This window comes from Amblyomma mixtum, chromosome 5 (assembly GCF_055824585.1).
Source record: "Amblyomma mixtum isolate Tamu chromosome 5, ASM5582458v1, whole genome shotgun sequence".
In the NCBI taxonomy this organism is placed as follows: domain Eukaryota; kingdom Metazoa; phylum Arthropoda; class Arachnida; order Ixodida; family Ixodidae; genus Amblyomma; species Amblyomma mixtum.
Genome location: NC_143016.1, coordinates 105,617,940 through 105,645,173, shown reverse-complemented (window position 1 = coordinate 105,645,173; position 27,234 = coordinate 105,617,940). Strand labels below are relative to the sequence as shown.

At 46.8% G+C, this 27,234-nt stretch overlaps 1 protein-coding gene across 1 annotated transcript in view; it reads left to right on the top strand.

Annotated features, from left to right (window-relative positions):
• LOC149343255 (lysosomal cholesterol signaling protein-like) overlaps nt 1-27,234 on the top strand; it is a 125,440-nt gene that overhangs the window by 36,852 nt on the left and 61,354 nt on the right. The window contains exons 2-3 of the mRNA XM_089546919.1: nt 6,608-6,927; nt 19,261-19,481. Of these exons, the coding sequence (XP_089403045.1) occupies nt 6,608-6,927; nt 19,261-19,481 (541 nt within the window). The remainder of the gene's footprint in view (nt 1-6,607; nt 6,928-19,260; nt 19,482-27,234) is intronic.

Here is a 27,234-nt window from a genome sequence, read left to right as displayed (position 1 = left end):
GCATGTAGCCCACCGTAAGTAATGTCCATATCCGTTTTTAGAATTTCGAGAACGCGATTATCCTCGACGCTGTGGCACAACAAATTTTGCCTACATCGCCCCAAAATACATGCGGTTTGAGAAGCTTGCAGGCAAAGCAACCTCTCCAGTGAACCTAACTCGTCGAGATAGACAAAATTTGTTGGGCCACAGCGCCGACGATAATCGCGTTCTCGAAATTCTAAAAATGAATATGGACATTACTTACGGTGGGCTACATGCCTCTTAATAATTAAGGAGCCAAACGGTAATAGTTTAAAAGTTAACTATTAAATATTGGTTAACAAGCGTGCTAGTTCGCACGTCTTAGCTGCATTTTGATGTACTACACCACTGACAATGCTATGCCAGAAAAAGCGCGCATCTAATTCAAATAGTTTATTTTAAAAAATTACAGAAAGTCTTAGGTGAAACACCCGTATACTCGCGTGTTAGGAGTATAACAACACAAGCCTTAACAAGTGGCTGGAATGGTGCAGCGCACACTCTTATGCGTGTACTTGTATGTTAGAGTACTGCCTTCCATCTATATCTTTTAATTTCTGTGCGTCTATTTTATCAGCTTTGGGGTTCGGGCTGCGTTAACATGTGAATTCAAGATGTAGTGTTTACCTTTGCTTTACAGCAACTTTGTTGAAACGAGACAGCGGAAGCTGTTAGAGACACACAGGGCAGCTGCTACGTACTCCAGCCGCTGAATGCATGCGCAGGGACCCCAGTATAACTTGTTCTTAGGATCCTTTATGAAATTTTTAATTTACACGTGGAGCATTTGTCCGAGCCCCTCTATGTGGGCGCCTTTGTTGGCAGCCGCCTGGAGTCCAGTTTGATCGGCGCCAACTTTAGTGGCACTTGTCAGTGTTCGGACATCTGCCGGAAACGGCGAGTCGTCGCTGAAGAACTTTCGTTTACAGTGAACTTGATTTCGATAGGCATCCATTGACAGTCTTTTACAAGTCAGAAAAAAGGTAATGTTTCGAAACCACAGGTTTAAGAATTGAACAAATTGTGTTAGAAATTCACGACAGAGATTTCGTTTGGCTTTCTTTCACACCTGCGTAACTTTTTGATGCTTTACGACATTTTACGAAACTTAACACGCAGAAGAGGACTTTGAGGGCAAAAATAATCGGAAGAAAGCGCCTAGATGCGTATTCTCGCGGTTTGCTCGGGCACCGTTCGAAAGACGACGGGAATAAGATAAGGCGGAACGAGTAAGCACGCGGCCCGGCTTACGCAAATACGGGTGCTCGAGACGATGTGCCTAGCTCGCACAAGTGGGCCGGGCATTCAAATGCGGCTTCATCCCGTATGAAAACTCAGCGTACTTCACTTTCTGTCGGTTTACGGCTGTCATTCTTTCACCCTTTCTTTTGCTCTGGAAGGGAGTTTCTGAACTGGAAACTGGATAGTAAATAAAGAAAGTATAATCGTATCACGACGTGGGGTGAGCACAAGCCATTATTAACCCTGTCGGCCGGAGTTTGCTCAGCGTGTCCGGCAGTTTCAACGGGCGAAAATAAAAAAGAGAGAAAGAAAAGGACATCTGTCGAATTTCTGAAGTTCTCACGATTATGCTTTTCGAATATTCCGCAAGTATGCGATGTCTTTTCCAGTGCGCTTCGCTATAAAGCGGACATACTTGAAGGGCACCTTCGTGCTTCCCCGCATCTGCTTGGTGTGTGGGTGTTACTAGGGTGAAAAAATCTGACAGCGGAGCATAGCAGACAACAATATGTTCTGCAGTTGAGGGAGCGAAAATGGTGCACCTTGTCCTGCGTGTTTGTGCGCTTGTGGGTCCATGAATGCGCTTGTGTAGGTGTGTATTCAGCGTTGGGGCTTATGAGATATGCATGCAGTGAGTGGGCTTCAAGAAGAAGGCCACGTCATTCAATATTCATCGCCTGCCGCAGGCCCAACGCCCACCTCACCTGCGCGCGTAGTAAGAATATGTGCGTGGTTGCTCTTACGACTTGCTAAACACAAGTGATCGCTGCGTTGGCGTGTCGAAGTGAAGTGCAGCTGTCGGGCGCAATCGTTCTTCGCCTCCGAGACACGCAGACCACGAACGTGACGTGCGCGCTGTGGTTCGTGCTAAGCCTAACCGGTGAAAGAGGCCTATATGGGGAATTGTAGCAGCATGCTTACAACCAAAGAGATCCCTGGTCACAAACAAACGAACAAACAAACAAAAAACAAACAAACAAACAAACAAACAAACAAGCAAACAAACAAACAAACTGAATAGCTATATGACTAATTACTTAACTAACTAAATTACTAACTGAATAGCTAAATGAGTAACTACTTAACTAACTAAATAACTAAGTAAATAACTGAAGAACTAAATGACTAATTACGTGATTAACTGAGTAACTAACTAACCTTGAAGGTAGTAACTGCTTGTCGAATATTTATTTATTTTACCTTCAAGGATTGAGGCATTACAGAGGGTGTGGATGATTGCAACAAATACAACACAAAAAAAGAAAGATTCGAAGCAGAAAGGTCAATGATCCATATATAGTGTTGGCTAATGCGTTTGAAAAAATGCTGAATGTATTCAATGCTGGCAGTCGGTCCGGGAAGGTGGTTCCATTTTCTGCATGTTCGGGAAACGACATGTATTTGTCCTGAATAGTGCGATTAAAACCTTGTGTGCGCGGTCTAGTCATGATGGGATGTATGAAATCGAAGGTTTGGTTTAGTTTTATGGGGTTTAAAGTCTCAAAGCGACTCAGATCATGTGGGGCGTCTTAATGGAGGGCTCTGGATAATTTTGACCACCTGGGGTTCCTTAACGTGCACTGACATCGCACAGTACACGGGCCTTTAGCATTTCGCCTCCATCAAAATCAGACCACCGGAGCACAGATCTAACCCGCATCTTTTGGGTCATCAGCACTGGGGCGGATAGAAGGCGAAGGGATGAGGGCGCTACGAGTCTTGGGGCAAATATAAAAGGTTTTATAGAATAATAAAATGCAAGAAAATTTCAGACGAGAAGTCAATGAAGGTAGTTTTTGACATGAGTTTCATTGATGATATTCTAACAGTACGGTGACAGTTTTGCAGAATGAATCGAACGGAGTTATTCTGAACAACTCGAGGGCGTAAATTAGGTTAGCACAAGCGGGGTCCCAATTTGATGCAGCGTATTCTACTTTGCTGCGGATAAATGTCTTGCGCAAGAGGACTTTCAGTGAGCTGGGGGCAGAAGAAAAATTACTACGAATATGACCAAGCATGAGATTAGTGTTAATGTGAGGGGACCAAGCAAGACCAAGACAGATTTCGACGCCGAGATAAGCGTAGGAAGCGGCACATTCGAGAGCACTGCTATTTAGGTATTAAATGCTAGGTTTAGAAGAAATTCTTGGGACACGTAATACTTTACATTTAGAGATATTAAGATCCATTTTCTATAAATGACACCTATTAGTTATAGCATCTATGTCATGTTGCAAGGCATCAGTATCATACAACTGTTAATTTCATGCAAGACAACACAATAGTCAGCGTATAAATAAATATTAGAAGGTACACAGACAGCTCAATCGTTAATATGTATCAGGAGCAACGAAAAACCTAACACAGAAGCCTGATGCTCACCACGGCTAAAGCCCGAGTCACACTGCGGGAACACAACAGCGACATGAACCAAACATGTTCGCAAGCGAGCCGTCAACAAGTCGCCCAACCAACTTGTCCCACAACTTCTTGTCACACTGCACGAACGGCAGGGAAACGAGACAGGTTTCTGGGGTGTTCCCTCGGTATGACAGCTTCCGGGAACCGGAACAACAAACAAACAGCGTTCGTGGACACGGTTGGCGCTGTTCGCCGGCCGGGCGAATTTCCTGGCGACACCGCACGAACAAACCAAGCCCTTTGCGGTGATTCACCGCTTTTGTGCCTTTCGTGCTTGGAAACTTCGTTTGCAAAGTGCAAAAAAGAGCGCTTCCTTTCGTGGCAATGCTGTCTGCTGCGGTACGGCGTCTTGCAGGCGGGTGCATACAGACGGGAAGGCTGCCCTGGCCACCGTCGGCTGGCAGGTGCGGCCGCCGTGGAGAAGCACGTTCTCTCCCCGTCGCATTCTTGTGAGCAAGCGTACACTTCTGACGACGAACGCGGTTCTGTAGGGAGCCAAAAGGAATGTCCTGTTCCAGGGACTGCCTCGGCTGCGGGTTCCAGAAGTTTCTTGACGGGTTTGTGCGCTAGAACCACCCGAGCAGGAGCCGGCATACGAGCGTGCCAGTTGCTCGCGTGAACATGCTGCCGTCGTACTCGTGCCGCCAGGAAAGTGACCTGACCGCGATGATTGAAGAGAGGCGTTTTCCATGGGATATAACAGACCCAAAATATCAACGGTGTGATCTGAAGGAATCTGTGTTTCAAGAGATTGCTAGTTGGGACTGTATTTCACAGGTGAGCGCGAGTTACCAGTTACCTGTCCTGCTATTTTTGAACTTGAGATGAAGAAGAAAGCAGTGCTGCATTTTTTTCTTTGAGATAGCAATCAGAATAACTTTACTGGGTTCCCATTTGATTGCAAGAATGATGCGTACAATTATATCTTTTTTTTAGTACTCTCAGAGCGTGGAACAAACTCGATGAATCTGCCGAAATTGTGGCGTGATTTGTAGTGACCGGCCGGGTTGATAATGCATTGTGGAACAGCAGCGCAAAACACAAAATGTGTAGAAGTAGACACAGGGCACAGAAAGTAGACGCATGTAGTCCGTGTTTAATTCTTTCGCATGAAGTTTTCGAAAACGCCTTTCTCAGGCGCCCTTCTCAGCCAGTCGATCATCCAGCGCGGTTTCTCTGCGGTGGCGGCTGGTCGTCCGAGTCAGAATCGAGCAAGGCTGCACCTCAGCCGCCGCGCACGATCATAGTTCGTCCGATATTCTGCAAAACCGCCAGTAGCTACGACAGCGCAAAGTGTCTCCAGTTTCCGCGGTTGTGCACACGCACGGAGGAGAGCGCGCGAGCAAAGGCAGAGAAGCGCCGGGGAACGCGATTGAGGTGGTTTTTCCGGTGTGACAGAGAGTTTGTGAACAAGCGGCGCACATGTGGCCAACACAGGCTGGCGGGAGACAGCGACATGTTTACCCTCTGTTCGTGTTGACGCGGTGTGACAGGATCGCCAACCCGACGAAAACACTGTTTTGTCGGACGGGTTGGCGGACTGTTTCCCCAGTGTGACTCGGCCATAACGGAATATAATGAGGAGTTGCGATTGTCGGCGGATACAAAATGAGAACGGTTTGAGAGCATTTGTTCAAGCCAAAGTAGAAGGTTAGGTTCAAGATTTAATTTAGCTAGTTTGAAGAGAAGGAGCCGATTACAAATTTTTTCAAAAGCTTTCCTGAAATCAAGAAATATGCAGTAAACTAGTGAACCTTGATCGATGACAACATGAAGATTGCACGCGAATGATGCTATAGTTGTTTTTCACATAGAAGAAATTATCAGAATCCATACTGGGCCTTGTTGAAGAACGAGTTGGTTTCCAGAAAGGTTGCGATATTAGAGTGCAGGATGTGTTCTAGTGATGTGCAGGAGATACTGGTTAATGAAATTGGCAGTAATTGAGAGGTGAAGTTTTGCTGCCAGATTTGTGGACAGGAACCACCTTCCCTACTTTCCAGTCAGCAGTAAGAGTGCACGGGTCGGTGTACTGCTGAAAAGTCTTGATAAGATTCGGCCGGGCTTTTAAAAAAATTGTTGTCAGGTCAATGCCGGGGCTAGATGATGTTTTAAGATTATCAATTAATTTCATGACACCTCCTGGATCAATGCAGACCAACTAGCCATATGGCTACAAAGGAAAGCTATACATTTTCCGCAGAAACATAGGAGTTAATATAAAATTCGTCCTGATCCGGGGTTCGAACTCGGGATCATCGCTTAATCAGAGCAGTCGCTCTACCAAATGAGCTAGACGTATAGTTGCCGCATGCCTGCTCTTGAGTGTATGCCCATGAGTAATTACTCCCTTATTGAAAATGAAAATGTGTGTTCCGTTCGGAATTTACAGTCTCCGACTAAGCAGCCATCTTGAAGACCACAGTCAGACACCTGAGCAAAGCAGAATCTATAGTCCGTTGTTTGTATACTTTCGTAAAGGGGCGAAGGAAAACACAAAGAGTGCGACCGGCTGTTTCAGGATTTCCGCGTCAATCGCAGTTAGAAGGCTAACACGTCGAATGAAATGCAGTTAACGTTTCTGGACAGCCACGCCCAAGCCTATAATCTGTTATGAATTTTTGTATTGCTACTCAGAATCCTATAAAGGTCAAGCTCGGATCCATCTATAGCTGAATGAAGGTTTAGATATCACTGAACACATAGCATACCGCTGTACGATGACAGTGCACGTTAAAGAACCCCAGGTGGTCGAAATTTCCGGAACCCTCCACTACGGCGTCTCTCATAGCCTCAGTCGCTTTGGGACGTTAAACCCCATAGAAACAGAAAACAAACCTTTATCTTCACTGCTTCAACTGCGCCAAGAGAGTAAAACAACACCCTGAAAAGTGATAATCTTGCTCCGCCACGACAGGTTCACCTTCGGCAAGTGTCGCCTGGTGAAGGGTCGCGAGGTGCGCGCCCTGGACCTCCTGGCGTCCCACGTGTGCCTGTCAGCGCTGCTCTTCCTCAACCTGAGCCAGCTCAGACTGGGCGCCATCGAGTGGCGCCTAGTGGCCGCCCTGTTGCTGGGCAAGGCCGCCCTGTTCGCGCTGGTCGCAGCCGCCACCTGCGCCCTGTCCTCTGCGCGACGCCTCCCTGGACCCGCAGGCGGAGGTGGACGGCTGGCCACCGCGGGCCTCTACGCCATCTTCGTCACGCAAGTGAACGACTTCGGCATCGCCTTCCCACTCGGTGAGTGCCGCTGCAGTGCAGTGACTGCATGCACGTATAACTCAGGAAGAGCACGAAGTTTACGGCATTGTCATCATCAATGTGCTCTGCTATGTCTCATCGGCGCTATATAGTTCGCCATAGCCTTTGTTATGCTTTAATCTAGAGAATAGATGCACAGCTTGTAAATGCAGCTCATGGGTTGTTTTCAGTTGCTCATTTAAAAACACGCAAAAAAACATTATTTTCGTTAGGAATGCTTTTGTTCCTCTTTTGTTTTCAAGTTTCATTGGCTGGCTTGCGGATTAACAGGAAGCACTGCCAGTAAAACTTCCTTGTATCAACGTGACGCTCTTTTTTTGACTTCTACAGCATAAGCTGGCCCTTATGAAGCGCGAATGCCATCACTTTAATTTGTATCCCGATCGCGGCGGCTGCATTTCGACGGAGGCGAAATACAATGAAGTCTTTTCGTTCTGTGATGTGATCGAGCATTAAAATGCCCTAGGTGGTCTAAACTAATCCAGAGCCTTACACTTCGGCGTTTCGCATAGCCCACCTGCAGCTCCGGCTCGTTAAATCACGCGTACCGTCCCATCCTTAACTTGTATCCGACAGTACGGGGACTCGGTATCCGTGACTGGCGGTGACATAGCAGTGCGCTGTGTCGTCCGGTTGTTCGGTCTCATGGGTTACGCTGTGTGTAGAGGCGTTGATGTTCAACGGTAGTAGTGTTAGCTGTAGTTGGAGGTTAATGGTGCAGCGTCAACTTAGGCCATAATGTGTCAAACACAAAGCGGTACGAATTAGCTATGGTTAGCTATTTCACATCTTGTTCGCCTCCAAATTCATATTTTGAAAAAAGCAAAACTGTCTACTGCTGCTTAAAATAGTCACTAAAATGACTGAAGGATTTCTGAATTGGTCTAAAGAAGGTTGAAACCGTGTCTAAATGAATTAAATGGTTCATCACCGAGTAAAAATACCAGGAAGACTATCGGGGAGCTGCTGCTTGACATTCAGAGCGAACAATTGGAAGGGACGCTTATGCTACGCTTTAAGCGTATGATGCGATAGCGTTAATGTGTTAATGCCCATGTATACGGAGTTGATCATTCTCGGTTTTACATTAATAGATCCAGTGGGAGTCCTCATACCGCTCCGGGCACAGCAGTCTATCGGTTAAGCGATGCGCCAGTGCCCTGCGATAGCAGCTGCTGCCTCTGGCGGGGCTTGTGTGACCCAGGGTGCTCATCCCGAGCAACCTCTCGCGACCAGTTTATGATTTAACTGCCACCCGCTACTATGCGCAGTTAGCTCACAATCTGATGGCAGGTTGTGATGATGTCACAAGTTCACGTCACCTAGGGGGCCCTATCTAGGTTGCTTCTCCGGGGATTTTACACGACGCAGTTTCCATATAGTTCTTGCCCTGTAAAAACAATTTTTTTCAGAGTGGTGCCATATATTATCCCTCTCAATCCTACTTTTCCCCATAATGTAATACCTGGTAGAGAGAATTATGATCATAGTCTATGCAAAGCAAAATAAACAAGATTGGTTGTTGGTATGGGGTTGACGTCCAAGAGAGACTAAGGCAATCAGGGACGCCGTAGTGGGGGGCTGCGGATAATTTTGACGACATGGGGTTTTTTAACATTCATTGACATCTCACAGTACACGGGGGCCTCTAGCATTTCGTCTGCGTCGAATTTAGACCGCCATGGCCGGGATCGAATCCGCGTCTTTCGGGCCAGCAGCCGAGTACCGTAAACACTAAGTCACCGCGGCAGCAGTGTGAACAAGAGGTAAAAAAAAAACGGCTTTGAAGAGAAGCTCGAGAATTTCACAACTTTTTCTCTGCAACGCTTAACATGCTAAAAATTAAAAAATATGTAAAATGGAGATATGCAAGACATCATACCGGTTATAAATGTTAAAAAGTAGGCTACTAGGGCTGTTAAATGCGCGGAATACTAGAAACAATGGGCCTGTGAACATATTTGCAGGGAACTTCGCAGCTCCTTTAATCCTTAGGGAAAAAAAAGGTTAGAAAAGAAAATCGCCAACGTCCCAGATATTTATATTTGCCTTGCAGTGCTATTTGCGTGCCTTTTGAAGCAACTTCTTGATGAAATTGTTCATTTTCTTTACTGTCTTGTTGTGCGCGAAGCTATAGGCTAGTTCTTCAATTCGCTGTAGCCCCACTATATGCTAGTCGTCCCACTTTGCTCAGTTCGCAGAGCGACTCTCACTGTGAGGCGCTGGTCCGGGCTCAAACCAGGGCGAATGTTCCTTCAATTACGAAGTTTCTGGACTTCTTTGGTAGCCCTATGGCTTGGCTCTATGGTAATGAGTAATCGCTGCTTTCTTAGAAATTGCTGCACCATGAGGGATTCCCCTAAACTTAGGGTCCAACTATACTGTTACACAAACGAATGATATATGTTCATTTAATGATTTCCTGGTTTGATTACATTATGAACTTCGTAGAAATGTAACTTGGAATTTCAATGTATGAATATTTGCTTTAACACCTGCGCTTGCGCGCCGGAATATTATGCGAGTGCTATTTATTTATGTATATTCATGAGCTTTTGTTTTGGGTGCTATGAAAGCCAGTGCAGGAACCTGCAGGTCTGTTAGTCTCTTGTTGTGCTAGGCTTTTCTGCGGGCCGCCCGGCAACATACATAATGGTGCAGATAAAATAATATCATTACTGTTACTTTGGAATAACTCATCCGAGTGTTCTCTATCAGATACATTCTCACACATGCTCAATGCAGTCTCAGCCTCTGGATTAACATTTTGGTAATGCGTTACAGCTGAACCTGTGCTTCGCTGATGCTGCTTCGAGAGGTATATACTTCGAGAGATATATTTACAAAATATAAAGGAACTTAAAATGTTCTGAAACATACCGCCCACTTTCTATCGTACAACTTGAATACTTACTGAAAGCTATTCGTACAACCTCGAAAGGTCCATGTTGGTTTTGTGTAACGATGGGAGAAATTTGTAAGGAACATCTTCTTCCCACGCACATACTCATGCAGAGAAGAAATGACGACAAAAGAGGGACAGCAAGTCAGTAAACAAGTGTCTGTATTTACTACGGAGGTTATACTAGAGATGGTACCTTTATGTTCTAGGGACTTCTGGACCAACCTCTTTTATTACATTTCCTTCAGGAAAGTAATGCATGGGGGCAACAGCATGCCGGAGGAAATTGTCTCTGTAGAGTTCTCGGCGTTTGGGGTTGCTGCGCGGAAGTCATGTCTTGGAAAGCCCGCAGTCCCAGTTTCTTTATTCTTGCCATTTCTGCAGATGTCTGGCTTAACTTCATTTCCGTTTCGTTGCCAAGGCCCCAAGAATGAGCGACCTTTCTCGGTCCCCAATTTCCCAATCCTGATCCCAATTCCAAAGACACCATGCCCTGTTTTCGCAAAGCCCAAATACGCACGCACATGTACATGAACACGCGCGCGCGCGCGCACGCACGCACGCACGCACGCACGCACGCATGCACGCACGCACGCACGCACGCACGCACGCATGCATGCATGCACAAGCCCACGCACATACAAATATAGCTATTTATGGGTGTCTATTTATCGCAAAAATTCAGGGGGCACTTTGACTGTCTAAAGTGCGTAGAGGCGAAAGCGTTGTCCGAACCACTTTCGCTGCTTCTGTGGCACTGGTGGCGTCACATATAATTGAGTACTAATTACTAAGTGATGACAAATCACTAATTAATGGTTAATTAATGATTAATGTCTGGACACTAATTAACTGCTAATTAATGACGCTTAAGCTTCGCCTTTAGGAGTGGAACGCGACAGCGTGTTGTAGCGCTGCCAGGGAGTCCACGGAACGCCACCACCCGTTCGGAGCGATGCCTTGCCCTTTGAACTCAAAGGAAATGGCGCAGTAATTCTCCGTCATCTCGGTGGACACCTGAACCGCACCGTAGAGGAAGGGAGGAAGTGGTAGTGAAAGAAGACAAAGAGGGCCCGTAATGAAGGAAATGAAAATTGTATTTGAGGAAAGGAAATTACGCAGTAACTGTCTCACATATCTCGGTGAACACCCGTCAAAATTCAGGGGCACTTTTTTGACCTAAAGTGTGGTCACTGATGTGTGGTTAAGATGTTAAGCTTCGCCTCTAAGAGTGGAACGCGACGTCCATAGAACGCCATTGCCCATTCGGTTCTACGCCTCGCTCGTCAGTAAATTGGTTTTTGAGGAGAGGAAATGTATCTGTCTCTCATATCTCGGTGGACACAACCTCTCCGGAAGGGAAGGGAGGAGTATGGGAGTGAGCGAAGACATCGTATTCACTAGACGCGCCTTTGTTCATTCGAAACCTTCGAGCTGGCATGGCGGAGTGGATAGCATGCTCGTCTCGCACGCCGAAGACCGGGGTTCGATTCCCGAGCTCGACGAATTTCCTATTCCGTTTTATTTATTTGTATGGCCTGACTGAAAAAGTTAATTAGGCTAATTGGGTAATTAAGCAATTAACTAAGCTCAGTCCCACTTGGAGCATCACTATACGATCCCTTCAATTGGTTGCATGGTTACTAGGCAAAGTACAATTGGCCCCGTTTGAAATTCGCGCACTGTGACGTCACGGCCGTTTCGACCAATTGAAAAGCGTGACATTTTCTGTCGACAACTGCTGCTTACAACGATGAGGCATTAAAGGCTTTCGCCTTAATACACGAGCAAGTACGTGTTATAACCGTGGGAAAATGCAAGAATTTCGTGCATACTCTAATGCAGTTAAACACACATTTTTTTTGTCAAATCGATTAGAAAGTAGAATGAATTGCCGGAGTGTTTAACGAATAGCCCGAATGTAGAAACGTTTGTGATAATTTGAGAGCCTTTTGTATGTGAAACCCTTGTCTTTTTTACTTCTTTTTTCGCATCCTCTGTTGGCTCTTGCATGACGCTCGTGCATATCTTGTTTCTTTATTTGTATCTGTGCTCCGCAAGCGACTCCGCAGTAGGAAATAAATAAATAAATAAATAAATTGTAAAGAGGAAGATGAGCAGCGGCGGCCGCCGCTCCGCTAGCGCGCGGCGCGAGATCGCTGGCTGGATGACCGAAGCTCGGACCGGCATTTTGGCTAGCTGTCGCTAAGTTACTTTCCCTGGAAATCCTGCTACGCAGTGGCGAAACAGAACGGCGCCGCGGGGATGGCGAACGGCGGCGAGAATACGGGCGGCGATCGGAGGCATCAAGCTGTTCGGCAGCCGACGGACGTGGCGGGGGCTGTGGTGCCGCGTAGACGTAGGTCCTGGGGTCATCCACGGGTGGTGGCACACGGCGTCGGCACAGGCGCGCAACGTGGCCAGGGACACCACATGCATAGCAAATAGGACGGTTGTCACGGGTGCGCCAAGGGTTGACACGAGCAGGAGGTGGTCGGGTTGGAAAGGCAGGCGGCGGCGTCGGAGGATAATACGAGACAAACGGCTCGGCTCTTGGTTTTCGAACGGCGTCAGCGTATGTGAGCGGCGCTGCAGCGGGAATCGGCGGACGAACAGGTGGTAGCGCTTCGGTCACTTGCTCGCGAATCACCGTTTGTAGAGTCGGATCCAGGTTGGAGGGAGGCCCCTGCACGCCGTGAAGAAGTTTGGTTTAGTTTGGTTTATGGGGTTTAACGTCCCAAAGCGACTAAGGCTATGAGAGACGCCGTAGTGAAGGGCTCCGGAAATTTCGACCACCTGGGGTTCTTTAACGTGCACTGACATCGCACAGTACACGGGCCTCTAGAATTTCTTTGGAGGAGAAATTCGTGAAGAAGTGACAGCTGTCGAGCCACCTCCTCACGTACAAAGTCTTTTATCTGCTCAAGTAGCGGGCTGTGAGAGGTTGTCACAGCGAGGCTGGAAAGCGAGTCAGGCTGCACGGAGGGTGGTAGCACCGGAATGCGCTGCTTGCGGAGCTCATCGTAGCTCTGACACAGGTTGAATACTTCGGCAACGGTGGTAGGGTTCCGGGCGATAAGCATCTGAAATGCTTCCGTTTCGACGCCTTTCAGGACATGCTTAATCCGGTCCGCCTCGGTCATAGACGAGTCTACCCTTGAACAGAGGTTGATGACATCCTCGATATAACTCGTGAACGATTCTCCCTGCAGCTGGGCTCTCACTCGCAGGCGCTGTTCAGCGCGCAGCTTGCGTACTGCAGGGCGCCCAAAGATGTCAGAAAAGGCTCTTTTGAAGGCAGACCAGGTGGTAAAGTCTGCTTCATGGTTCCTGTGCCATAGGCTGGCCACGTCCGAGAGGTAAAACACCACGTTGTTCAATTTCATGGCGTCGTCCCACCGGTTGTGGCCGCTTACCCGCTCGTAGGAGGCAAGCCAATCCTCCACGTCGTGATCATCGGACCCGGTAAAAATGGCTGGGTCCCGCTGTCGGAGAGCGCCAGGGCAAACGACGGGCGTAGGCGAAAGGGAAGATGACTGGCTTGCGTCGGTGGACATGGCTGGAGCGATCGTTCTGCTGCGAAGCTCCAGGACGTTGGCCAAAGGCTGTACCCCGCACCTCCGCCAAATTGTAGCAGGATTTCCGGGGAAAGTAACTTAGCGAAAGCTAGCCAAAATGCCGGTCCGAGCTTCGGTCATCCAGCCAGCGATGTCGCGCCGCGCGCTAGCGGAGCGGTGGCCGCCGCTGCTCATCTTCCTCTTTACAAAATAAATAAATAAATAAATAAATAAATAAATAAATAAATAAATAAATAAATAAATAAATAAATATGTTACTTGCGCTTTTTGTGACAGCGTGAGCCAGCTGTGGCAGCCCGTCTAGGGCCTCCAGAACTGCATAGTTTCTTTTTTTTTGTGTTCTCTGCGTCCTTGGCTTATCTATCTGAGAGAGAGAGAGAGAAACAACTTTATTGCCATAGATTGGCGGGATTTAGGGCAGGTGGGCTTGGTGTGGCCCCCAGGTGGGGGCGGCTTCCTGGGCCCACGAAATGAGTGCCAGTTGGATGCTCTTGTCTGGCCTTCTGAGGAGTTGGTTCCATCCGTCTGACTTGGACATTGCTCATGAGGCCTCAGTGTGGGCTGCTTTGGCTGTTCTGTACCTCATCAACGTACAAGTTCATTACATGAACGCACAAGACGTTCATTCATCTCCTTCACGCCATAATTGTGTTATCATGGCTACGGCCACCTCCCAGGACATTGATACAACAGCAGTAGCGATGCGTTCTGTGTCATCACAAAATTATGTCTCCAGATCTTTTTACTTACCATGCTTTCCGCATTGGAACTATGCCGTTCGGCTCATGAGCACGAGGTCGCTGGGCTTCACTCGAGGTGATGGTGGGGGTGAAACTTTATTACCAGCGGATATAGAGGAGCGACCCGAAGCCGCCCCCCGCTTAAACGACGGCCGCTATCACTTGGGCAGCGGCGATGCCTTCAGCCAGCGGGAGGAGGTTGATCTGTGTCCCCGGGTCGGGGCTGAGCATTGGAGCCTCCCAATAATCAGGGTCGGTAATGAAGTGACTCATGGGTAGGGACTGCGGGCATTTCCAGATCATATGGTTTAGCTCGGCTTTCCTATGAATTTTTGCATTTGTCTGAGTAGAGTCCTTTCGAACAGAAGCTAAACAATAATGGTTTTGGATAGGTTTTAGTTCGAAGTTTACGCCAGAATTTGACCTGTCGTTTGGAGAGCGTTTTATCCGCTGAGAGGAATCTGAATCTTGCAAGCCTGTAGCGATGCAGGATTTCTCTTAAGAAGACAACCTGTGTTTGCCTGAGCATAGGGCGGGCGAGGTGAAACGCAAAATGCGCCCGTGTTCTCTGCGATGCCAGTGCTCAATAAAGAACTCCAGGTGGTCGAAAGGAATCCGGAGCTCTCCACTGCGGTGACCCGTTCTGGCTTCCGGCCTGCCTTCAACCCTTCCTTCATTCTCTCAGTCGCGACGCGCTTCAGGGTCTCACCCTACTGCGCCTTTCGTTTCATTGTGCCCCTCCAGTTTCCTTGATATATGCGTTGCTGGTTGTTTGCTTCGCTGTGATTGACGATAAAAAAACTAATGCAACTTTCGCTCATTTAATTAAGTGGCGGCGCAGCTCAGCAATCTCCTTTGAATTTTTCATCCCAGGTCTGTATGTAAGTGGAGGGATGAAGGGATGAAAAGGGGGGGGGGGAGCAGGAAGTGCGGGTACGTACCACGCACGGTCTATGCCATGCCAGGGTGGGCCAAACGCAATTGTGCTCTTCCAAGAATTTATTCTTTGCAACAAGCAGTGTCTGTGTGCAGCGCCGGAGTCCACGTGTCCTTGGGACTTCCTCTAACGTGGGCGGCACACGATTGATGTGCGAGGCTGTTCTGCGCACTCCGGTCGCTAAATCATTAGCATCTATACTGTAAGAAGAGAGAGGGGGTCCATTAATGACTATAAACCGGGCCGATGAGTGCCTTCTTCCCTCGAAACCAGCCACAAAAACGTAGATGTAAAAAAAAAATCACACATGGGCGGGTTGAATGAATCACTGATATAATTGAAACTCATTAGTGCTGCAGCCGGGCATCCGCTAATGAGTTAATGATGAAAACAAGGCTGGTTAACAGAGAGTCCTGCCGAAATCGTTTCTTAGCTTTTAGTTGAAGTGCATCAGCATTTATACACTCATCAAGGCACTTTCCTTGCCAACGCCAAGTATTTTTAGCATGCGGAAGTGGATAGCTAGTGGGTGTAACACTGAACTGACGATTGTTTCGACTTTAGTTCTATAGGATTTTTCTGTGAGTGTCTAGTATTATATTACCCTTTTAGAGGTCTGTAGCGTCCGATAGCCCCCTTTCTTGTAATCAAACTGCTTTGTCGTCCCGGAAAGTACGCGACATTGTTTTTGATTCTTTGCGCATCATCGTGCCGTATATCGCATTGACAATACAACACGAGCCTAGTCATTACTAAGCTTGATCAATAATTTTTTTCTGTTAGCCTGTAACATTTATAATAATGAACAGAATTGAAATACGTCGTTTTCAATTCAAAGGTCGGAATTTCCTCCATCTGGTGACGCTCTCTTGTGCATGTGGTATCACGGACGTCGCAGCATTAGTCTGAAAGGTTGCTGGACTTCCTGAACGCACAGTAAAAGCAGCGTGTGTTGATGAAAATCCTTACTGTATTAGGCGTACCAGCAATCGATACCCACCGCCGAATGAATGCCGCTTATGAACAAGTCTGCATTGGTCGTAGGATGATAAAAAAAATAAAAGTTGAAGCTGGGGCTGACTACAGATGCTGGCAGCCCATTATAGACAAACGCCGCAGTAGGTGTCGGGCCACTACATCCATTCCAACTTGCAGTGGCAAAAGTTGGGTAAGTGCCTTGATGGGAACGTTGGATCTAGCTGAGACTAACAATAGACATCGCTATGAGTATTACTTGCAATAGCGAATAGCGTCTTGGAATTATGAAATTGGGCCAAGGAAGTTGTGTTTAAATGTTGGTTGCTCTTCAGATGAAAACTTGCTACAATCCCGACTGCGCATGTACCAGCGAAATAGGGCTCGTTAGAAAACCTAAGCAGACTAATTTGTTTCGATGTACTATCGCTGAATATGCGTCATGGGCTCATTGTTATGAGACAACGGATAAACGAGAGTCCATGGAGTAAAAACACGCGAGGTACCCTCATTTTAAGAAGTTCAAGACACAGCCGCCGGATGCAAAGCGGTGAACACCTTTTGTGACGGTGACGGTGTCTCGCTGGCTGAATTTCTGGAGCATGGCCTATTTGTCAACTGATTGACCTACATGCAGACAATGCACAAATTTTGGGCAGGCGTGCATAAGTTTGTTTGCGGAAAAGTGATACCATTCAACGCAACAACGTTTGGATCAGTATGAGTTAGGAGGCAGACGCCATGTTGGAGAAGCTGCAGTTGCGAGATGTTCTGCCTTACACTACAATCTGGACCCCACGAGGAAGGTTATTTCCCAAGATGAACGGACATCGAACGAACATTCACTTCCAGGAAGGTGAAGAGGTCGCAGATTCAATGCCTCGCTAATGCTGTCTACACCAATCCTTGTGCTTCTATGCTGTGTATTACAGGCTATAGACCAACATCGTGTTTAAGAACATACGCAGTGCTCGTGCACTTCAGAGGCTGTTGGTGGTATCAACGGCGCTGTCGTCTGCTATTGCGCACAGTTCGCTCACCATGCCCTTTGAGAAGTGCCTTCCATGTCAAAGTGCCGAGGATGTCTAGTTTTGACGGCAATATTTACGAGCGAATGTAGTACGTGCAGAAGTATGCCGGACGAGAAACTTGTCCGAATCACAGTGATGCCTATCTGATAGAGCGCCTAAATGCTGGAGGGCGTACGTCTGACATGACTGCACTCATTTATCATGACATTTTTAAAAAGATACCAGCTTATCAATAGCGTTGCATAGTTTTAACGCGTCAGCATTAGTGCCCTAGTCTTGTAAAAATATGTATGTCTGTTGTGTGATGCTGCCGCCACCTGCCAGGACGCCTCCACCCACTGCCTCACTTTCGCTATCGCCCCGCCGCGGTGGCTCAGTGGTTACGGCGCTGGGCTGCTGACCCGAAAGACGCGGGTTCGATCCCGGCCGCGGCGGCTGAATTTCGATGGAGCAGAAATTCTGGAGGTCCGTGTGCTGTGCGATGTCAGTTCACGTTAAAGAACTCCAGGTGGTCGAAATTTCCGGAGCCCTTCACTACGGCGTCCCTCATAGCCTGAGTCGCTTTGGGAAGTTAAATCCCAATAAACCAAACCAATCACTTTCGCTATCTACGGGAAAAACAACCCGCGACGCATGCGAGCGGCGCAATTTCTCAAGCTGGGTTGCCGGCTCCCCCCTGCAGCTTCCTGTCCGTTTCCGCCGCTGGCACTGCTGCAAGAGTGAGGCTGAATAAGAATGCATTAATATGGATTCATGCCTGTGTTCCATTCCTGTGGGTAGTAAAAAAATGGCTGAGGCTTAGTCAGATGCGAAGCATATTGATGGCTAGGCTTGGTAATACTTGGTCATTTTAATACAACCACTAGAAGCCTTCGTCGTGGGGGAAGACAACGGCATGGCTACAGCGGAACGCCGACTAACCCCGAGACGCGCGTTGGGTGAGCGCCTGGATTGCCACGGAAGCCGCGTCCGCCTGCCCGGTGGAGCGAGCGTTTCACCTACACCGAGTGTGAACGCGCGTTCGAAATGCGCGGGAGTGTGACGTCACCATACCACGTGATTCACACGGCGTGCAACCGCAGCGACGGCACGAGTTGGAGCCCCGTCTCTCATCTGTCGTGACGTCATTGTGTCACGTGGTGTGACGTCACCATACCACATGGTCTGCACGGCGTGCAACCGCAGCGACGGCACGAGTTGGAGCCCCGTCTCTCATCTGTCGTGACGTCATTGTGTCACGTGGTGTGCACGGCGTGTGACCGTCACGAAGGGCTTGGGTTACCTATTGTAATATGCTTCGCATAAAATTTTACTCCGTTGTACTCCTCGCATATGCTTCTCGCACTTCGCAAAATTTCGTGACGTACAGGTATGATAGAAATAAAGCAAACTAAAACTCAAACACCTCCCTTGTGTAGGGGAATAAATCAAAACTCTACAGATATAGAGTGAATAAAACCTCCTTTTTGGTGTGCTTGAGAGGACAAGTAATTTAGTCCAATTTGGGTGTTTTCTGCTGATTGTGTTGTGACGTTCACAAGCAAGAAAGCGTAATTCTTGACGTAGCTCCAGTTCTTATGTAAGAATATCTGCAAGTCATCCGGTGGGTATAAATTGGTCCTACTCCTGTATTTGTCCTCTCAATGCCTTTTTTAAAATGTAGAGAAATGTCTTTTTACAAAAGGAACGAAACTCTCGGCTCGCATTTTCTCAGTTATTACCTGACAGTGCTTTCGCAGTAGCCGTCGCTCCTCGACTTGGGCGGTGAAAGAAAACTGTACGGGTGACGATACTTCGGTCACTGAAACGTTACACTAAAGAAAGACGGTTAATTGCTTTGGCTGAATAAGGCCCGCAATAAACCAAATTCTCTAATATACGATAATTTCGAGATTTTATGACCCTTCTGCTTTACGATTTCAGTCATGAATTAAACGTAACCTTTATTTATTCGCTTAACGGTAATAACCAATGTGCCTTGATCCAGCAGCTTGGGTGATGAAATTTCGTTATGGTTTTGTTGCTTCTTGCTGAAGCACCAAGTTACTGGTTTATATCCTGCACAGTGCTCACGCTGTGCCTATTCATCGCGCCTCCTGTGTGGTTATTCGTAGTGTAGTTTATGTTAGTGCGGCTTCGGTATTTTCAGTGGTGTCTGTGTTCGGCACGAGCCACCCAGACTTCGCCGGCTACCTGTACCTGGTGGCACCGCTGTCCCTGGTGCTTCTCAATCCGGTCGGCTTCTTCATGGCCGAAGTGCAAGGACCTCGGGTTTCACAGCGGCACGCCTGGCCCCCTGTCGATACGAAGGCACAGAGGCAGCCCGCAGTCAGCGAGGTCACCAGAGCAGCGCTGTGGGCTGTTTTTAAGGTGAGCAAACTATAACTGTCTGCTTAACTTCTTTTGCTGGTATTGTGGTGTGTTCGCAACTATAGGTACAGTTATTGTAGACACATTTTGAAATCATATGCTGTTTGTTTAATAATTTCATTGCACTTCTGCTACTGTATAACTCATTGTTTCTTCGGATTTATTGATGTCAATTAATATCGACACTGCCTGTTGCTGTAAAGCACTACTGCCCTGTAAAAGAGTCATGGGCCTAGTCAAGCTGTCGAGACAGCTTTTAGCTCTTGACTCTTTCCAGGATCCATTATTTCTGGAAAAATAAAGAATTGAATTGAATTGAATTGAAAATATGCCAGAAAGGCTGGACTGACGAGACCAACGCACAAGCACACCACAAAGTGCACAAAGCACTCAGTACCCAGACTCCCGTGGTTCACGTTTTCGTGATGACGGAGAATTTGTGACACAGAGGACTAAAGATACCAAATACAGCTCCGAGAAAATTTTCACGCTTAACGAAATATGTAGTTCAGTAGAATTGCTGAACGGGTGAGTTGGTTATACGTTATTGAGGAAACGGCCAAAAAGACGGGGAAGAAAGAGGGAGGAACACAGGACGAGCGCTGACTTACAACTGAAGTCTACTCGTAGAAAACGAGGCGAATATAAAGGAAGTTCAGGCAGACAAGCAGACAACCAAAGGTAATGCACTTGTTGCTGCACGGGACCAAGGAACACGACTTCCTTATCATGCAGATAGATGGAGGGCTTGCTGGCGCAAAATCTTCGTTTTTTTTTTCTTCATGTGGTAAGTCGTCCTCCCTTTTCCCTGCTCCTCCCACTTTATTTACCTTCTTTTGCGCTGTACCCGGAAATGTGCAAGATCCATAAATACGCGCCAAATACGTTTGGATTTTTATTCATTAAACCTGAAGTTATTGAGCCTCTAATATGCGTCATTTCGGTCCTTTTAGCTCTTTTTCACAGGGCGGTGCTAAATAACTGTCCACTGGAGCCAGAAACCAGTCCCTATTTACAGAGATTAAAATTTCATTTAAACGATGCAGTAGCAGCCCTGGTTTTGGGGCAGTAGTTTTTCTAAAAAGACGTCACACAAGATGGTAAGTCGAACAGAAGTGCTTTTTATGAACTTAGTTTATTGTTCACTCCACTCGTGCCAACAATAATTGCTATTAACAACGCATAACGTTAAAACAAGACATGTTTTCATGTCGTAAGCGTTGGGTAGGGTACAGCGATCGCGCTAACATTGTGAGAAATGACTACTGGCAGGGCAAGCGTGGCACATTGGCACTAAGTTTTTTCAGTTTATCTCCTTTTGAAACGTGAGTACTATTACAGGAGAGACAAAAAATTTAAGTGAGACACTTCACGCAACAATCTTCAAGGTGAACGAATGCTCCGAAACTGATTTTGTTGCTTAAGTGGTTTGTACTTGGTCGTGAACAGTAAGTGAAACAATAGATGCGCTTCGGAATCCGAATGAACTGAAGGTGCAGGGCGAGACGTTTACGACACTCTTCTATTCTTCAACCAATTTTCGAGCGTTTCAGGGCTGACGCTGGAGAAGACAAAACCAGGAGGGGCCAATTTCGTCATGAATTTTGTTTGCTCACAACAAGCTTTGATATATGACGTCAGATTGAGTTCTTATTTCGCTACAGATAATTAAGCATTGTCAGCAGAACTTCAACGCAGTCTAGAACCTTACGAGAGCGACGTCACAGTCTGAAACGCGTCAGGTATTGCACACTCTTCTGGCTGTTCGCTGCGCGAACAAGCTCGCCTGTTCTCATGTAGCTGGCGTTAAGCTGAGTGCAAAACCTGTTTCTTTGTCTCTGCTGAATATTCTGCCTCATCTGCAGATTATATTGAGTCACGCTGCAGTAAAGACGCGTGCCGATTTATTAATTCAGGCATTAAGTTTTTTATTCACCATCTGCGAAACATGATTCTTCTTTATTTCTACTTGCACAGGACCACTGGAACCTCTCGGTAGATACAGCTTCGTTCGTCATCATAGACGACAAGCATGACGGCCAGTAAAACGAACGACGTCCCTTGTTTCCAACAACGTTTTCAACTTCGCATGCATCTGGACTATAACTGAGCCTTTAGTAGAATAAAACAAAATCAAGCACAAAAACAAAGGCGTAAAATACACATTTCTGGGGAGCATGCGATGAAATGTTCCTTTTAAACAAATTCATATACTAGAGTTAATGAAGCCAGCACAGCGCTAGTTTTTACGTTCCGCCAGCTCTTTATATTTACTTCGGCTTCTTGTGATAACATAAAACGGTGAGGTTAATGCGTGGGCATGTCGTTTTACTTGGAATCAAAAAGGCTAAACAAAAGATCGAAGGAGATATAAGAGCGCTAATATGTGCGCTTTGTATATTCTGGCTTTGTTCTTTATTAAATTCCTAAATTAAACCATAAAATATGTAACACGATTATTAAACTGCCTCAAACATTTTGCCAGTGCATGTTCTTTGTTAGAGAAGAACGGTCTACATGATTCAACTGAGGGAACCTTGTTCTCAGAGTGTTTGTGAAGCTAGGCGCATCCATAATTTTCAGCTTTGCTTTTAGCTCAGTCTCTGAAAAGCTCCCATCGAAGACAGCGCTAACCTTGCGTAGCGTCCCTGACGCCTGAAAGCCGGAAAGACGCGGAAAAGGTCAGCCCATGCGGAACTCTCCCACCACAACCAAAGCAAGCAAGCTACGCGCGTCCGGCATTGCATTACTACATTCCGTCTCTCCTGACGCGGCCTTCGGGGTCTCCCAGCTTAACGCACCATAGCCTGTCAGAGCATAACAGTGCAAAAATTACATGCTCGTTTATACCCAAATCTGATGCAATTTTGAATTATCCCCTGGTCTTTACATTACATCGTTTTCCCGTCTACGTCGAGTGACGCCACCGTTTGCCTTTTTCTTGCTCGCCTGCGTTCCTGGGCCTCAGTCCAGAAGCGCTGCCCTGGGACGTGAGCAATCACTGCAGCTTTCTACTCTCCTTTCTTTTTCTTTTCTTTTCTTTCCTCGCTGCCGTTCGCGTTGTGCCCTCAATGTAAACACGTGTGTCCATCTAAAGTTACACCGCTTTGCGGCCGTATTACTTTCCACATTGTTTGCCGAACTTGGGCGCTGAGACCGAGTCTTCCCGCCTTTGTGAGTCTTCTTTTACTTCCTGCCTTTCTTGTTTTTTTATTTCTTTCCGTTTGATCCGGATGTATACTCGTGCGCCCGTTCTGCGATCGCACTTTGTTGTTTGTCCTAGGAGAAACCTGATAGTTTTTCCTCTATCCCTGGGAGGGACACGTAATAAAAGAGACGATGTTTGCGGCTCCGAGAAAGGTTGGGTTGGCTATTTCAGAGGAAAGCTGGAAGAGAACACAGAAGCGTCCACGCGAAAAGAAGTAAGGCAAGATAGATGTAGAGGAGTGCGTAGACGTGTGCCTTGCAGTACGGAAACAAGATAAAGCATGAACTGCTTTTGTCTACCACGTGGAGAGTCCAGCAGAAAGAACGAGAATGGATAAGGCGATAAAAGAAGGATGGCGATGTGTGGTCTTGCGCCATGGCAGACTAGAGAGCAGAAAGTGAAAGGAATGGACGGCGCCCCAAATCTGTCGCAAGGTAGCGCTTCGTCGGGGGACGTTTTACGCCCGGAGGAAACAACACACCGCGGAGATTGTTATGCGGGAACCGCATTACAGCTGTGATCAGAGGCTGACAGTGAGGGCCAAACTCTCCAATACCAAATTGGTTGAGCAAAGAACAGGAAGAGGCGATGCGGCCGAAAAGGGTGAATAGAGGTTAGGGGGTTCCAGTGGTACTGTTAGTAGGAAAGCGTATTCTCTTGCAAAATTTGCGTTGGTCGTAGTATGCCCCAGTGTGACGCTTTACGTAGTGTAGCACGCGTTTGTAATCAGCCGTTTTCTTCTTTTTCGTTCCACAGTGAGTAGAAACGACTACCCTGCCTCTGGTCAGTACTGCGCACTTTGTTGATCGGTTTACACTAACGCTGTCTTTTTTCGTTGCTCTTTACTTCTTAATGGTTATGTTTTGCTGTAAAGCCACTGACTACGAAACTGCAGTGAAATGGGCGCCGTGAGAATGAGCCTCCTTTGTACAGTAAAATAAAATAAAATTTCCATAATTTCCGAGCACTTTTAAAGCAGTTAGCAGGGACTGAACATGTCTCAAAAATGCTCATGGATGCCACACTTTGGGCCAATAACTTGAAGGGGTCTTCAAGACCAATTCCTGAACCATTCCTCTCCTGTGTTTTTGTCAAGCCCTGGACATCCTTTTTGGCTGCTGGCTTCTTACGTAACGGTTTTGACATGGACGAAATAAAATGCTCCCATTGCTGGTATCTATGCATGAAGGCAGTACAAAACGCAGTGACTAGCCTATCTGCAGGAAATATATAAAAGAAAAGCAGGGTATTAAAGGTGAGTGCGTGCTTTGTGTGTGGTGCGCCGGGCATCCTCCTATAGCTTCTCTCACTAACAGTGTCGAGCGGACAGGAAAAGCTTCGACGAACGAGGAGATTGCATGCCCCCTTGAGGATCGGCGTTTCATGGTGCCTTCTGGAAATTTACTTGTATTTTCTATATTCTGCCGCCAGGTTTCACGATAGCTGTGTCAGGGACTTCCTGCTGAGTTGACTGCGTGTTAGTACGTGCCTTAGAAATGCCACAGTCGTCGCCACTGAAAAAACTCCTTTCACGTTTTCTTGCCGCCTATAAAAGAATGTTGACCAGGTGTGTCTCAGGCCTGATATAGGTACATGCAACGTTTCTTTAGTAATGTTGGGTACATGTGGGGCCGGGCAACCCAGACGCTGAGTCATCTTGAAAGAATGCGATCTCATGAGGCCCAACAACTCATTCGATAAAGGCGACTGCAGAGAGAGGGTATGCAGATGGTATTTGACACATTGTGGGTGTCTTTCGTCTTTCGATGAAGGGTTAGTTATGTGGCTAGGCGTAATTTCAGCACCGCGCTACATACGCCTCAGAGCTTTTTGGTAATACCTGATGAAAAACTTCGCTTCAAGACTCAGCTATTACCTGTGGCCACATCGGGGAGGGGTGAAGATGGAAGTGACAGCTGTGAGCGACTATTGGAAATTGTTACTATCTGCTGTCATTAACTCGGAAGCGCTGAAATGTATTATTTCTTTCAAATTTTAATTGATCTATGGGACTGTTTTTGTGTGGACTTTATTTTTTACTGCGTCTTTTTCACTGATTTTGTTGCTAACGCGTCACTGTGTCATATCATCAGTCTTAGAGGCAGGAGCTCATGCACAGTTATTTTCACTGCCCATAAGCGAAGCGGAAGTATATTAACCTCCGAATTTTGGTGTAATGATGCCGCCGGATTTAGCCACATGGGTCGTATGGGGAGTTTCGCCGCTAATATGAACAGAGAGCTCAGCGTCAGCCTTGCCTTTGACGACCCGGAAGCTTTCGCGGTTCGCCCTACCTAGCTTCCCCAAATGTTTCAGCTGCTGGTAGCAACACGAGAATTGGCCGACCACGCAGGTCTTCGCCGTGCTTCTTATCCGCTAGCATGACTTCCACTGGCGTCGTTGGTGCAAGCCAACTTTATTAAGGAACTGGCTTGGAATACCTGTAGGGCAAGACAAAAACAAGGTAGTCAAGGAAGAAGCATTCAAAGCAGTTAGGAGGGATGACTCTTCGATTTCTAAAACTTGTAAACTCATCACGCTTGTTTCCAAGATCGCTGCAAGGCTTCGAACAGTATTTGTTCTCGAACGGCGCGATCTTTCGCTGCTGCAATAAGACAGAATACTGGCGCCGGCAGGTGGCAGCAACGATGAAGTTGATGCATGGGGAGATAAAATCTCGTCGTCCCGAAACGAAGCATGATCCCACTGACGCAAGCGTTAACTTCATTGCTCTTGCCTGCTGCTTCTCTAGGGTCAGGTCCTACTGCTGTAAATGAAGGAGTGTTTTTGTGGAGGAGCAGGTTGTGTTCGAAGCTCTGCGGCCACCTTGGGGATAATCCTGAAGAGCTCGTAAGCTTGCGAAGTCTGAAGATCAGTGCTTGTTTGTGTCGTGTGTGCTCCCTGTGTGTCTTTTTGCCCCCGCTTTGCACTACAGTTATTTCAAGCCTTAGAATAAACTAATTAAACCACGAGCTAGTGTTGCTGGTTTATTTAGCCTCCACAATTTTCATGCCAATCTCGCGCGCCTTTAATAAGAGTCCGCATGAAATTGCATGCAACTGCCATATCCGCGTGCCGATTGGACATAGTGGAGAGACCTGACAACCTGGTCAAGGCCACTAGTAGCCTTGCTTCCGGCAACTCAATACGATGCAATGAGATTGCCTTCTGAAAGACGTCTATCCAGAACCATATGCTACTTTTCGACTTACTGTTTTTGCTCTCCACTACGTTAATGCATATATTAGGCGTCTCTCATAGCTTCAGTCGCTTTGGGACGTTAAACCCACATAAACTAAACCAACCGCATATATTAGCCTGCAACAAGATGAAAAAAAAAAAAACCAAATAGAGACATAGAAAGCAATAAGGAGAACTACGTAAAAATGAAGCACAGCCCCGGGCCTGCTAAACTTTCAAAGTGGCCGCTTTTGTGAGCCCTCTGTCGCTCTGTTTTTGCAGCATTTCCGGTGGATCTTTTCCATCCGAGGTCACGTTTATTTTAAGCGCGGATACACTCTTGTTCTTCAATAGAGGTTCCTCGGGCGGAACAAGACTGGCGTGACAAAAGGCACAGATTTACAGATTCCAAGAAGCCGCGTAGCGGGAAGAAGTGCTTCGTGCCGTTTCCTTGGACACGAGTGCCAGTATTGTCGGTGCTCCTTCAATCCACTATTTCTATACATTCGACTTGAAAGCCTTAAGAGGTGGGATTTAGCTCAGTGCGATCCTGTTTAAATTCAAGGGGACGTGTAAATGGTCTCATTCAACGACTGCCGCACCAATGGACCTCAAAGATTTCACGGTTGATTGAAAAAGGTCGAATATAGACACTGACGTCAGCTGTATAATTCGTGAAGAGCGCAATGTTTAAGGAAATGAAACTCCGAATACATCAGGCTCGCAAGCGCTCAAACACTTTGTTTTATTCATGGTAGCTGTGCAAAGAACCGATATTCAGAAGGCGCCTACGTTGGGCTGTTTAAAGCAGGCATAAGTGGCAGGAGTGCTCGAATATTTGAAACTTCTCGAATACGAATCTAATTAGAATCATTTAGTATCTGTATCTAAATTTAAGAAAAAAAAACTCATTCTCCTACGTATTTTGAATATTTTAAAAGACACGAGCCTTCAAGACAGATCGAATATCCGGGAGTGAATTAAAAAGTTCGCTAAGACGGAATGCTGGGCTTGTTGGTAGTTAATCTTTTACGGAACAGCGCAGAAAAATTGCAAGGACACTTTGGCAGCTAAAGTGTTGAGAGACAAAAGCCGAGGACACTATGCCGTGACGACTTGCGGTGGTTGTGACGTCACACCGTTCCCGTGGCTATATCGATACTCAAATTATACATCTTTCGGGGATCTTAAGTGTTAATTACGCTTAATTACAGATTTTTTCATCTAGTTTGACACAAATCCGACGTTTTTCCGATCATTTTGTGACAATTTTCACTATGCCGTGACGACTTCCAGTGGATGTGACGGACTACCGTTCCCGTGTCTATATCGACGTCCGCGCTATTTCGATGCAATTTAAACATT